At 36.4% G+C, this 13,135-nt stretch overlaps 2 protein-coding genes across 3 annotated transcripts; both read right to left on the bottom strand.

Moving 5' to 3' along the window:
* Positions 1-2,313: 2,313 nt before the first annotated feature.
* On the bottom strand, positions 2,314-2,874 carry LOC116146582. The gene has a single exon (XM_031431997.1). The coding sequence runs from the start codon at positions 2,872-2,874 to the stop codon at positions 2,314-2,316; it is 561 nt and encodes a 186-aa protein (XP_031287857.1).
* Positions 2,875-6,045: 3,171 nt separating this feature from the next.
* Positions 6,046-10,861, bottom strand: LOC116146595 (putative SWI/SNF-related matrix-associated actin-dependent regulator of chromatin subfamily A member 3-like 1). 2 transcript variants are annotated; one of them, XM_031432010.1, is made up of 4 exons: positions 10,418-10,518; positions 9,189-10,295; positions 7,846-8,137; positions 6,046-7,195 (listed from the first exon to the last, which is right to left on the bottom strand). In XM_031432010.1, exons 1-4 carry the CDS (start codon positions 10,424-10,426, stop codon positions 6,390-6,392), a joined length of 2,214 nt encoding a protein of 737 aa, XP_031287870.1. In that variant the 5' UTR covers positions 10,427-10,518; the 3' UTR covers positions 6,046-6,389. The 2 variants fall into 2 exon arrangements, with proteins under 2 accessions (XP_031287870.1, XP_031287869.1); XM_031432009.1 differs by having other exon boundaries at positions 9,189-10,861.
* Positions 10,862-13,135: the final 2,274 nt, after the last annotated feature.

Here is a 13,135-nt window from a genome sequence, read left to right as displayed (position 1 = left end):
GCTGCCATCTGCGTTATGTTTGATCTTATATACCTACTTGCACCCTATTGGCTTCTTGTTGTGGGGAAGATGATCAAGCTTCCAAGTATTATTTTCTTCAAGTGCATTCATCTCCTTTCTCACGGCCTTAATCCACTTTGGGTCTCGTGATGCCTCTTGAAAATTCCTTGGTTCATTTTGATCAGTAATTGTTGCCAAAAAAATTTGACGTGGAGTGCTAAATCTCTTGTTAGATAAATAGTGGGAAATATGATAGGCTTTACCTGCAAAGGCTGATTTGGTGGGTGGCTAGGATGGATTATTTACTTCAGCAATCTGACAAACATAGTATTGGAGGCGTAGAAGAGGTCTTCTCTCCATTTGTGGTCGTGGTTGAACCTCCTATGAAATCACGTCTTGTTCAACAAGATCATTAATTGGTTGTTGTAGGGAATCTTCATTCTCCACCATTGAAAACGGAACATCATTAATTGGTTGTTGGAAGGAATCTGCATCTTCTATCATTGGAAGTGGAATAATACTAGGACTCGTCCTACTTGTTGGTTGGGTCAGTTTGAAGGGAAAAAAATATCCTCAAAGAATTTTACACCCCCAGTAACCTGGATTCTTTTGGAATCTATTTCATAGACTAAGTATCATTTCTTTCCCATTGGGTATCCAACAAAGATGCATGCCTTGGACCGAGGTGAGAACTTATCAGTTGGTTTGGGATTAATGTAAGCATAACATAAACACCTGAAAATCCTAAGGTGATCATAAGAGGATTTCTTCTCAAATAGCGCCTCATAAGGACTCTTTCCTCCTAGACGTGGAGTGGGCATATAGTTGATAAGGTGTGCTGCTGCAAGTACATATTCTCCCCAAAACTAGATTGGTAAGTTGGCTTGGAAACGTAGTGCTCTGGCCACCTCCAACAGGTGTCTATGTTTTCTTTCCACAATCCCATTTTGTTTGGGTGTGTGTGGGGTGTGTGTGGGCAAGTTGTTTGATGACCAATTCCATTCCTTTGCATGAAAATTTTAAAATTTCCTCCCACAAGCTCCAAAGCATAGTCTATCCTTATTTCTTTAATCCTTTCCCCAAATTAAGTCTCGATCATCTTGTAAAAATGAATCATTATTTGAAAAACCTCGCTTTTATTTCTCAACAAATATACCCACGTACATCGTGTGTGATCATCTACCACAGTAAAAAAATAATTTGCTCCAGAATGAGATGGAGATGTCACAGTGTAATAAGGAAAAACTTGTCTCTGATTTATTGAAACTTAAAGGAAAACAATTTCTTGTTTGTTTAGCCATGTGACAAATGTTACAGCACTTCAAATTATCACACGAAAAATGTGACAATCCAGAAATCAACTTTAGTCTGTCAAACGAAGGGTGCCCCCAATCTCTTATGCCATAGCTTGACCATGTCTTCATCCGTTGTCACTGATCTTGCCATAGACTTTATTGTTTGTAGATAATATAATCCATCCTCCACCTTACCTTGACCAATCAGCTTCTTCGAGGCAAGGTCCTGTAAGAAACAAGAATTTGACAAAAAAATGGCAGCACAATTCATATCTTTAGTAATTCGACTGATGGATGTGAGATTGCAATTAAAATTTTCAGCATATAAAACATTATCAAGGCTAATTTGTGGTGTGAGCATAACTAATCCTGTCACCTTTATAGGAATCTTACTTCCATCTGGCAAGCTAACAGGAAATTTAGTTTTGAGCTCTTGCCTATCCTTCATGCTGTCCATCATAGAGGTAAGATGATCTGAAGCTCCAGAATAAAAAATCCATTTCATATTTTTATTATCGGAACTAGTGATCTTACCCACAAAGTTTGCTACCTCACTCCTTTTGTCATTTGAAAGAAGAACCATCAGCTGATCATAGTGCTCCTTTGAGAGTCCAGTTATTGGTTTTGCTTTTTCTTCAGTTGTGGCGCCAGCAACATTGTGAACAGTGGCCTTGCTTTGTTTGAACTTGTTTCCCGATTTCCTTCTTCTGTCCCAATTTGCTGGATAGCCTACAATCTCATAACACATATCTTTTGTGCATCCAACTTTCTAGCAGTGATCAAATCGAAACATGTTTCCTCAGTTTTAAAAAAAAAACCAAGAAATTAAAAAAAAAACCTTTGCACAATAAGCAGCTCCATCAACTGGTCCCATTTTTGCTACTGCTGCATGTTGCCATTCCTCCATAATAATAAGTGCGTAAGCTTTGTTGAGAGAAGGAAGTGGCTTGGTATTGAGGATCTGAGACCTTGCCACACCATAAGGATCATTCAAGCCCATTAAAAATTGATGGAGTTTTTAATATTCTCTTTCTTCTAGTTGATCCTTTGCTGCTCCACACGTACAATCTTTTGCTTTTCTATATGTTCCAAGCTCATCCCACAAGCCTCTAAGTTGTGTGAAATAACTTGACACACTCTGCTCTCCTTGTTTTGTCAAGGCAAGCTCTCTTCTCAATTCATGGACACGAGGAGCATTGCCTTGTGAAAACCTTTCTTCCAAGTCTTTCCACAACTCGTGCGCATTATGAAGGTAAGCAACACTGTCATGGAGCTTTGGTATAACTGAGTTTATTATCCATGAGATCACCATGGAATTGAACTTGTTCCAAACATGAAGCTCCCTTCCTTCATCAGATGTTGGTTTTGTAATGCTTCCATATACGAAGCTAAATTTGTTCTTGGCTCGTAATGCAGTCGTCATTGCTCGTTTCCATCTCGGATAATTGGTGTTGTTCATCAATTGAGACACCAGTACATTTCCAGGATTGTCTGAGGATGTCAAGAAGAATGGCGACATTGGATCTTGGCTTCCAATCATCATTGGACCTGAGTCTTCTGATTCGTTGGTGGTTTCCATTGTAGCAACAACTTGCTATCAGTAGGATTGCAAACTTATCTGCTGCAAAACTGAATCAGAATGCCAAAAAAACTTAACAGAGAAACTCTAAAACACAGCTCTGATAGCATATAAAGAAACAAGAATAAAATAAATTCCTCCTTTTCTGTATATTACTATTCATGAAAATAACCATTACAGTATATACTGGTTTTCCTAATATCTATTCACATAAAATCAGTAAATTATTTTTAAAATTTAAAATAGAACTAAAATCCTGGGCAATCAGTTTTGACCCAACAAAATCGTAATCTTCAAGAGGTGCATAATAGGCATGCGTGGTTAATGATTTTCAAACTCACAAATCGCTGGTATTTCCCATAACAGAAAACTAAACATGGAGACGATTACCATACTCCTTCTACTGGTGCAATTTCGGCATATTTGCAAATTTTTCCTGCGGATAGTCAAGCTTCTTATCCAATGAAATGAAATAATTAACCATCCCCCAGCTTTTACAACACAGCGGATGTGTTTATATAGGTTGGTGAAGAAACCATTTTCACGATTAATTCTAAAAAGAATTACTATGAAACCAACGTATTGAACTTCCTATTAAACAAATAGCAAACTAAATACAGATAGAATTCCAACCTGTAGAATCTCAATAGACATATCCATCAATCGAAGCTTCCTTAATGACTCCAATAATACTGTTCCAGACTGCAACACCAAGACAAATCAAAGAACAACACAACATGAAAAACAAATGCAATAAACTTCAAACATCTCAAATTTGATTGGTTCCTTACGGTCTGTGTGCTGTTTGATTTTGCAGCAGTCTAAGGAACTTTTTCTTCTCCTTTTGATTGCTTAGATGCTGGGCTCCAGGGACGGTTTCCATTCCTTGCTGCTCCTTTTTTAGTTTAGCGGTTCTTGGGCGTGTCCAAGGGTTGGCTGTAGCTTGTAATTCATTTATTCTTTAATACAATTACCGTGTTTACCAAAAGAAAAAAAAAACCTCTAAAACTTGTCATGCAAGCATATAATTACTCTATCTCACTAACCCTAAAGCAAAATTAATTAATTAATCCCAGAGCAACAATTGAGACAAACCTCATCTAGAGTATCCTCAAAACCTTATTGATAATCTCATTTTCCACATCAATCTCTGCTGATAATGCCTCAGCTCCGCTGTAGCTGAATTTACTAATCTGGTTCTTTGATCATCATTTCTACTGCTGCCAAACTTACATTTCTTGTCATCAGAAAATTCTAGATCTTTGTCATTGCCATTTAACGGCCTAGTTCTAGCACATTGATTTCATATTCTTTCTTTGCATGTTGCTTTAACTGATCATTCTGATAATGGCCACAAGATCGAGTCAAACAACATGAATAAAGTGTCTCAGAAATTTCACCCCTTCGGTTCTTGAACTCATCAGGGTAACTTTGGCTGCAACTTTGGTTGCCTGCTCTATAACCTCAAATATAGTTGCATTTGAACCATCAAAGAAGGTTCACCACTCATCAAGCCTATCAACTTTCATGTTAACAAACTATTGATTTTTATCTTGGTACAAAAGTTCAAGAATAGTTGGGATTTTATACATACAAACAAAAAGAAAATGATTCCACTATATTGATTTTCAACAATCATCAAAGACAGGTTATGGGATTAAATTAAACTTGAGCATGACGACTTAACTGAGACAACAAACAAAAAAACCATGGCCATAAAAGTGCAATTTCAACAGTCAATATAAGAAGTAAAGAAGATAATTACTTCTAAAAAGATTAAAAAAAAAAAAAAGAAGTGCATTGATTTGGCTTCGGTTGAGGAAAGATATACAGATAGTTCCATACAAAATAATTAGTGAAGAGAAAGTACTGTACGTGAATCTGTTTTGGTATAATAATAATACTGTTTAATTTTCCTTTTTTTGGCATTAATATGCTTTGCTCTATTGATCTTGATTTGATCTTCAATATAGTTTTATAGTTTTGACACAACTCAACCACCGTGTTTTATAATTTATATGGAAAGTGAATTCTACTTGGTAAGATGTGCCGGATTTTTATAAGTTGGAAACACATTAATCCCCTCTGGACAATGGCATCTGCAATAATTTTTTATCTTAATTACTTGGTCTGACTCATTACCAATATTATCAGAAATTAATCATTTATAACTACGATTTTTTAAAGAAAGTCCCAAATCATGCTGAGATAAACTTGGCCAAAATGGCAAAACTAAAGCGCTATTAATTCAAGAGCACTACAACACATCTTTTTCCCCACAATTTGCATCTCAAGATATATGGATCAATAAATCTACATGTGTAAGTTATGATACAAAGCTAATTAGAATACAAATTTGAGAATAAATATTCACAAATTCAGTGAAGACTACCTAGTTAATTAAATCATAATAACATACCATTCGTGTAAAACTCTAATTTCCATAGTTCTCATATATCCAAACCAAGAAAACTAACTCTTCACAATAATTTCCTACATAGACATGCAAGATTTATTAGTGGCAGAACCAAGAAAATATATTTTGGGGTTCAAGTGTAATGTTTAACTAATGACAGGTTGTTCAAGAAATTGCATTTAACAGCGTCAAAACGTTAAGTTTCACGAATTATTAGAAATTTAGGGGATGAAATTACTATTATTTATTATAATAATAATAATAATAAAATAATAAGAATAATAATAATAAAAAAAAAATTGTATCAGACCGTGACCACTAGAAGCTCTTTGTACGTTTAGGTCTGTCACTGAGATGAAAATGTGGACTCACTCATCCATTTTACGTAACATTATGATATGTTGGAACTTGGAATTCAGAGTTAATTTCATCAGGTCCTCTCACTGAATAAACCATTTAGTTTTGGTATCATATTTGGATTCAGTTGCCATTTTAAGGGCAACAGGGAGCCAATTTTTATTTATTCCCTAGTCATGGTACAATATTTATGTATCGTATACTGTATTAATACATCAATATTATTATGTTAGGGTAAGTTTTTAATCTATCGAGGAAATAAATATTTAATTTTAGAATTATTTTATTTTCGTGTATGTTACCAAGGGTAAAAATACAATGCATTTCTTTAAGCAAGAGTCAATGGAAGTGAAACAGCTAGGAAGTAAAGGCACGATGGTCATAATTTTCCGAGACATGAGGGTCACAGGTATCTTTCATGAGACCTCAAAACGCCCAATTTCCTCACACTAACATCTGATTGATAAGTTCTAAGAATTGCCTGTAAAACCCAATAAATCCTGCAAAATATTTGTTCCATTCCCCATCTTAGCTGTTACAAAAATTGTGGATATAAACCCTTCTCTTTACAACCACAAGTTGGTTGAAATTGTTGTCAAGTCTCAGAAAACCTTAACCAGATATACTATGCACTATACCACATATTGGATGTGCTGTTATGTACAGCCAAAAGAGAAAGAAAGTTCCATGGATATCGCAACTGTAACATGAAGCATCACATGCATACAATGGCATGACTGACTTACAGCGACATGAGAATGCGTAGATCATCTACGCTGACCTCCTTTTGGTCCTTTCTCTTTCTTCTAAAAGCTTCCCTTGCCAGTTTCTTCTTCCTTTCCTGCAACTCTAGTATCCTCTCTTCAATACTGTTTCGAGCAATCAGCCTCACAATCTTCACGTCTTCCTTTTGACCAATACGGTGTACCCTGTCCATAGCCTGTTCCTCAACTGCTGGGTTCCACCATGGCTCCAACAAGAAGACTCGAGAAGCAGCTGCAAGGTTGATACCCGCACCTGAAGCCTTAAGACTCGCCAGCAAAACAGTTGGTCCACCTGTTTCTGGAACTCTAAACTCTTCGATTACTTCAGCTCTCCTTCTTGCATTCATTGAACCATCTAGGCGTAGGAACTTGAAACCAGCTGCTTTTAATGGCTCTTCAAGCAATATCAACATTTTACGGAATTGTGAAAATACAACCGACTTTATAGAAGGGTTTTGGTTCCTTAGTGCAAGGAGTAGCTTTAATAGAGTGGACACTTTTGAAGAGGTGGAATTTCTAGAAGAAGAGTTATCAGTATTGTCAGTGTCAGATGATTCTGGGGGTGAAGAGAACAGGTCAGATTGTGATAAAGGATGGCGACAAAGGGGGCAGCAGGGTTTTGTGCGCTGTATGGTTTTTAGGATGCAGGATCGGCAAAAGATGTGAGCACAACATGTAATTACAATGTCAGCAGGAGGAGAGATGCAAATTGGACAGTCAAAATCTTCACCATCTTGTACCACTGCAACCAGCTTTTTCAGCAAGTCTGGGTTATTGGATACATCTGCTTGAAATCAAATTCAGGTTGTAAGTACACAGTCATATGCCCTGCAGAATATGGTACCAAAGATAATTTGCAAAGCTGAAACACAATGACAACTTTTCCAGTAAAAACCACAAGGAGTCTAAACCATTACAAAAGAAATAATGCCGGTAGATAATCTACTACAACCATTTGATTGGCAGACTACGCAAAATTTGCTGCCTACATTGACCAATAAATGCTTTTGTCAATGTGCTTCATCTAAGCCTGTATTAGCACAAGCTTACTCTTAAAGTTCGAAGATGGCACTGCTGCAGTATGCTGCCATCGCCTCTTAATGGGAACCAAGGTATATATACGAAACAAAATATATCAATATACCAACAAAATTTTGACCTATAAACAAAAAACAAAAAAAGACGGCTAAAACAATCTCAAGCAATTCAAAACAATAAAAAAAAAAGGGCTAAAGTATAGAATAGGATAAATTGCTCATATTTAGACAGAAACTAGATGAAACCTCAATAGACCTGACTAAATTAAGTTTTTAAATGGCAAATTAAAAGTTGCAGAAAGAGACTGTCTTCCGGGTAAAAATTGATGAACTGAAAGGTGAGCTATGCAAACCATTAAAGATAAAAGGGCATTAAGCTTGAATAATTCTCTAATACCTTCAATGTTGTTGGAAGGAAGTATTGATCTCAGATCTGATGGGCACAAAGCCAAGTTTGTACAGATCTGACGAAGTCGTAAAACTATACTAAGAACAGTTGAATAGTTGCGCATTAGACTACCATCACTTATATACTCCTGGACAACACCCTTGGCCATTCTTTCCATCTCATCATACAATTCACGTTCTTCCCCAGAAAGTTCAACATAACACGTTTCTACAGTTTTTGGTGGCAATCCAATCAAACCCTTGTCTTTTGTTCTCCTTAAAGAAATGGTTGACATTAGAACCTGAAAGAATAATACGTTGCATTTATAAAACAAGGGAAAATAAACAACAAAGGCTAAGAAGTTACATGCTAAACTGTAAAATTCAATCAGTTGGTAGAAAAAGGGCAGTAATAAAGAAAAAGAAAATTAAATGTGATAACCGCCTGAAATTAATTACTAAAATGTACTAAACTGTAATCAAACCTCCAAAAATGTTTAAATATGACGGTTGAAAGGAAAGATTCAATGAGATAATACAGAAACCATGAAAACAAAGACATGGCTGTAATTATAATCCATCGCTGTAATTATAATCCATCGAGAGAGAGTGCAAAAAAAGTTTCTCCAGACCATAGCCTTTAGGATGGTAAAAGAAAAATTCTCTATACCACCTCAGATAATAGTTAGATGGCAAAGGATGGGGGAAGAATTGCATAGCTTCTAAACAGAATATATTTTACAAACTTCAGAATATACACAATTTATTTTATCTAACAAGGGAACAATAGGTGTTTTATCTAGTACTCACATATAATCATCTCCATTTTATCTATTTAGCATCTTAGAGGAAAAAGGGTACGCATACACAGTGCAATTTGTTGTGAGGTGAAACAGATGACGAATTCAAATATCACTCTATAGATTGTATGTATGTTTGTTCACAACTGGAGGAGGTGGGGTTTGAGTATTAGAAAACTAACTAGTTTAAATATGGCTTTTATGGCAAAGTGGTTATATTATTATGAGGAAGACAGAATAGTTTATGGTAACAGATAGTGGTTTAGAAGCATGGGGAGGAGAGGCATAACTGGGTTTGGAGAAAGCTAGGTATTAGGAGAGTAGCTTGTGGAAGACCGTTATAGGAGGTTCATAGACAACACAATCATCTGTAATCAAATTGTCAATAAACAATGCAGAAGGGGAAATTATCATCAAAATAGAAAACAGCTCAGCTTGATGGAACACAAACCAAGTATACAAAAGTTCAAAACTCGTAGAATGCATGATTCACAAACCAAAGGAATCAATTTGTAACATACACAGAAGAAACAATGAATGATGGAAACATTACCTGCAGACGTGAGAGCCCCTCCTTACTACCCTGTGTGAGAGGACGTTGTACTAATCTTTGCCAATAGCTCTTAATAGTAAATGGCTCAAACCGCAAAAAAGCCATTAATGAGAACAAATCAGATGAGCCATTCTGGATAGGTGTACCAGTAACGGCCCACCTCCTCTTAGCATTCAAATTAGTGACTGCCTGGCTTTGTTGAGCATTTGCATTCTTAATCAAGTGAGCCTCATCCAAAATAACTCGCCACCACTCAATCTTCTTCACAGGGGAATCCAACCAAGAATCTTCAGTAGCCAGAGTACTATAAGTTGTCAACACTACATCATACTTCTTTAGCTCCTCAATGTCTTTAGTTCTATCCCCATAGTACATATAAGTCTTCAGCTTCCCAGGGATAGTGTGCTCTTCTAGCTGTGTTATCCAGGTCGAAAACACCGAAGGAGGGCACACAACTAATGTCATCTTTTTACCTGAAACTCTAGAAGACTTATCAAAAAAACTCACAGACTTTCCTTTAGCATCACCATCAATAGAGTTATTCTCCATTTTACACTTTTTTCCCCTTCCAGTACCCTTTTTCCTCACTCCACCCCTCTTACGTTTCTTAGCACTTGAAGCACATAGCTCCTCACCTTCCTCACCAATTTCCTCAACTTCAGTTACATCTAAACTATTAGCATCTCCTGAACAACTAACACCACCAGTACATTTATCAAAAGCAATCAAAGAAAGCAAAGTGAGAGTCTTACCCAACCCCATATCATCGGCAAGAATACCACCGCGTAAAGGCTCAGGCCGAATATCAGTGCAATAATTAGTCAACACATTTAAAAATCTTCCATCTTTCTCTTCCCAAAAAGGCGGTAAGTCCTCAGAATTCTCCCTATGAACCATCCACCCCAACCCCTCCTTCTGGTGCAGAAAAAGCTCAGACTTTATAACCTCCTTTGGCGGATCCATAGCCACCATTTTGGCCTTCTTCTTCACATTCTTATCAACCAACTTGAATATCTCATCCACACTCCTTATAACCTTCACTTCCATCTTCTCCTTCACCACCACCGCCTCCGACAACCCGAAAGACACATCATTATCACAAATTAACTGCAACCCACCTCGAGAAATCTCATCCTTAACAACATCAAACATCTCCAATCTAGTAAAAATATGAACTTGACAAGGAATTTTATACCTACTACCACCACCACGAGAATTAGGAACAATACCTTCAACATGAATCATTCGAGCATCAATCAGCGGAGATAGAACAGAAGCCACAGAGCGTTCAATGTGACCCACTTGAAGGGTTCTCGTATTGAGGACTTTGATAGCGTTTGAGTCATAAGGGTTCAAGGGTTGGCGAACCAGACCCACCATTTCGCGGCCGCTGATAGTGCCAGAGTAGTGCTGGAGGCCGACAATGTTGGCGATAACGAAGCCGAGCATATAAGAGTCGTTGGAGGATTGGGAGAGTTGGTCGGGGTCGGGGTCTTGGTCGTGGTCTTGCCATTGGTCGAGAGTCATGAAGAGGGCAATCGGGTCTTGATCTTGGAGGTCTTGTTTAAGTTCCATGAAGTGGTGGGGTTTTGGCTGTGAGCGAGCGAGCGTCTGTTTATATAAAGTGGATTTAGCGTTGGATGTTAACGAAGAGACAGAGAGCAGCGAGACGGTTTGAGTTTTGAGTTGAGTTTGAATGGAACGAGAAAGGCGGGTTTGGATAGAGAAAACCGTTTCTCAGACCTACACACAAGCCCTCATTACATTTGGGCTCCAACCAGGCCACCTTGGGTTAGGCCTGTCCTGGGGTTGATTTTCATATGGTTAGTCTGGGTTTTATTTTTATTAATTAATTAATATTATTTTTATTAAAATATATTATTTTTATTATCTACTGTTATGTGATATGACATTGTTTTATATGAACATATTTAGGGTTCTCGGAACTTTTTAAAAACCTTTATGTAATTATTTAAAACCCTCTTAAAATTATTAAAAATTCTCCTGTTTGTGGAAGGTTTTCGATTTTTATGCCTAAAAAATCAGAGCTGACGTTAGCCTATGTCAGAAAGCACCGATCAGAGTTTAGGAAGACTTTGCACCATCCAGGAGCTGCCACATTGCTCTATGACAGAACGAATATGGTTGTCATCAACTTAGTAGATTCAGGTTTCGTCTATAAGTAATGGAGGATAGCACACATGTCTAAGCCCCTGATAATTTGAGGATATTTCTTAAATTATTTGTCAATGGGAGGCAAGAAAGGACTTGCACGGTACCTACTCACTTGCAGATTTATAATGATCACCTTGAATTCCTCTACTATAAATAGAGGACTCCCCTCTCATGTTCAAGATTCTGATACTGAACCCTCATTCTGATTATATTTTTTTATTTTTTGAGCAAAGTTAACCTACGGGAAAAAGACAGACTTGATATTCTCTCTGAATACTCAGTTATTGTACATCTGTTTGCTGTTCGCTATACGCGGTCTTTTGTAATCTCTCATATATAAAAGAAACAGTGGACATATGATTCACTTTAAGCATCTGAACCACTTTAAAAATCATATCTCTCATTTATTATTCAATCTTTATATCTAATTATAATTATTCACATGTAATTTCTAAGAATGCCTTAGCACTTTACACGTGCAAGTCATTGGTGTCAAAATCACATATAAACATTGATAGTTTCAAAAAATAAGTGTGCTAACATTAAACAATCCCATAAGAGGTGTATGAAATAAACCCCTTATCGGATGTTTTCAATAATTTTTGAAATCCTTAGGAGTGTGTTTGGATCGGGGTCATATAAGATAATAGGAGTAATCTTCATTTATTTTGTAATATTCCATTATTTGGTTTATAAGTAATAAAATATTACATGTATTTTTTATTACAAATAGTGTTTACTGTTGGTAATATAGGGGATAATATGATACCTTCCCTCTAAGGTGTTATTAAAAGGTTACTAGGTAATCTGATTTTTATACTTATTTTATCTTTAATTAAATACTATTTCGGACACAATTGCCCTCAAATGTCTATCAAATAACCATTCCTAGCCCCCATACATTTGAGAATTTAGCTAAAACAGCCCAGCCATAAAAAAGTTCAAAAGTTAACAAAATATCCCTAGTCACCCAAGACCACTACCGGCTTTATTTGTCGTAATGGCGTACGACCAACAAGATTTGGCTGGTCGTGCGCTACTCAGGTCGTTTCTATGGCTGTTTCACAATCACATCTTTGGCCGTGAAACGGCCACGGATCTGTGATCCATAGTCAGAAATGACTTTGTCGGTGCATGTTCGATCATATACGACCAGTCGTGCGCCATTCTATCGACTACCAACGATGGTAGCTGGCTACTAACAGTGACTTGGGGTGGATGGGGGTGATTTTGTTATAAATTAAAGTTTTATATTACTGGGGTATTTTAGCAAAATTTCAAATATAGGGGGTTAAAGAATAGTTCAAAAAATAATATTATATTAATATTTAAAAGGAGGACAATTCAGTAATCTATATAACATACTCACCTATTTATTCTCCCAACCAAACATATAAATATAACATATTAACCAATTTATTCAAATCAACCAAACAAAATTCCCTAAACATTTTTAGTAATCTTTAATGTGATGTATCTTTCTATTAATATAATATCTTTCTATAATAAAATATTATATGATCCAAACGTACCCTAATGTATTAAAATTAAACAATCCCGCGAACCCCTCCTCAGTGTCAAAAATTTTGTAACCCTACAACCGGTTCATTTCCGTACTCATTCTCCTATTTTCATTTTATCAACTTGTAATTTGTGCAAATGTCGTTAGTTTACAAATTTCATTTTTTAAATTGAAAAAATTATAAAACAGAGCGAATGGTTGCACGCTTATTTTGAAAGAAAAAAGAAATTCATAAACGTGTTTTTATGTT

Source organism: Pistacia vera, unplaced genomic scaffold (assembly GCF_008641045.1).
Source record: "Pistacia vera cultivar Batoury unplaced genomic scaffold, PisVer_v2 Contig479, whole genome shotgun sequence".
In the NCBI taxonomy this organism is placed as follows: domain Eukaryota; kingdom Viridiplantae; phylum Streptophyta; class Magnoliopsida; order Sapindales; family Anacardiaceae; genus Pistacia; species Pistacia vera.
Note: the sequence above shows the minus strand (reverse complement) of the source record. Positions and strands in the feature narration are given on the sequence as shown.

Bases quoted from the DNA above. Each gene is read 5' to 3' on its own strand.
- LOC116146595 (XM_031432009.1), bottom strand. From the start codon at position 10,763: ATGGAACTTAAACAAGACCTCCAAGATCAAGACCCGATTGCCCTCTTC. The intron at 8,138-9,188 runs GTAATGTTTCCA...TTATTCTTTCAG, and splicing joins AGGGGCTCTCACGTCTGCAG to GTTCTAATGTCAACCATTTC. The intron at 7,196-7,845 runs GTATTAGAGAAT...GATTTCAAGCAG, and splicing joins TCCTTCCAACAACATTGAAG to ATGTATCCAATAACCCAGAC.
- LOC116146582 (XM_031431997.1), bottom strand. From the start codon at position 2,874: ATGGAAACCACCAACGAATCAGAAGACTCAGGTCCAATGATGATTGGA.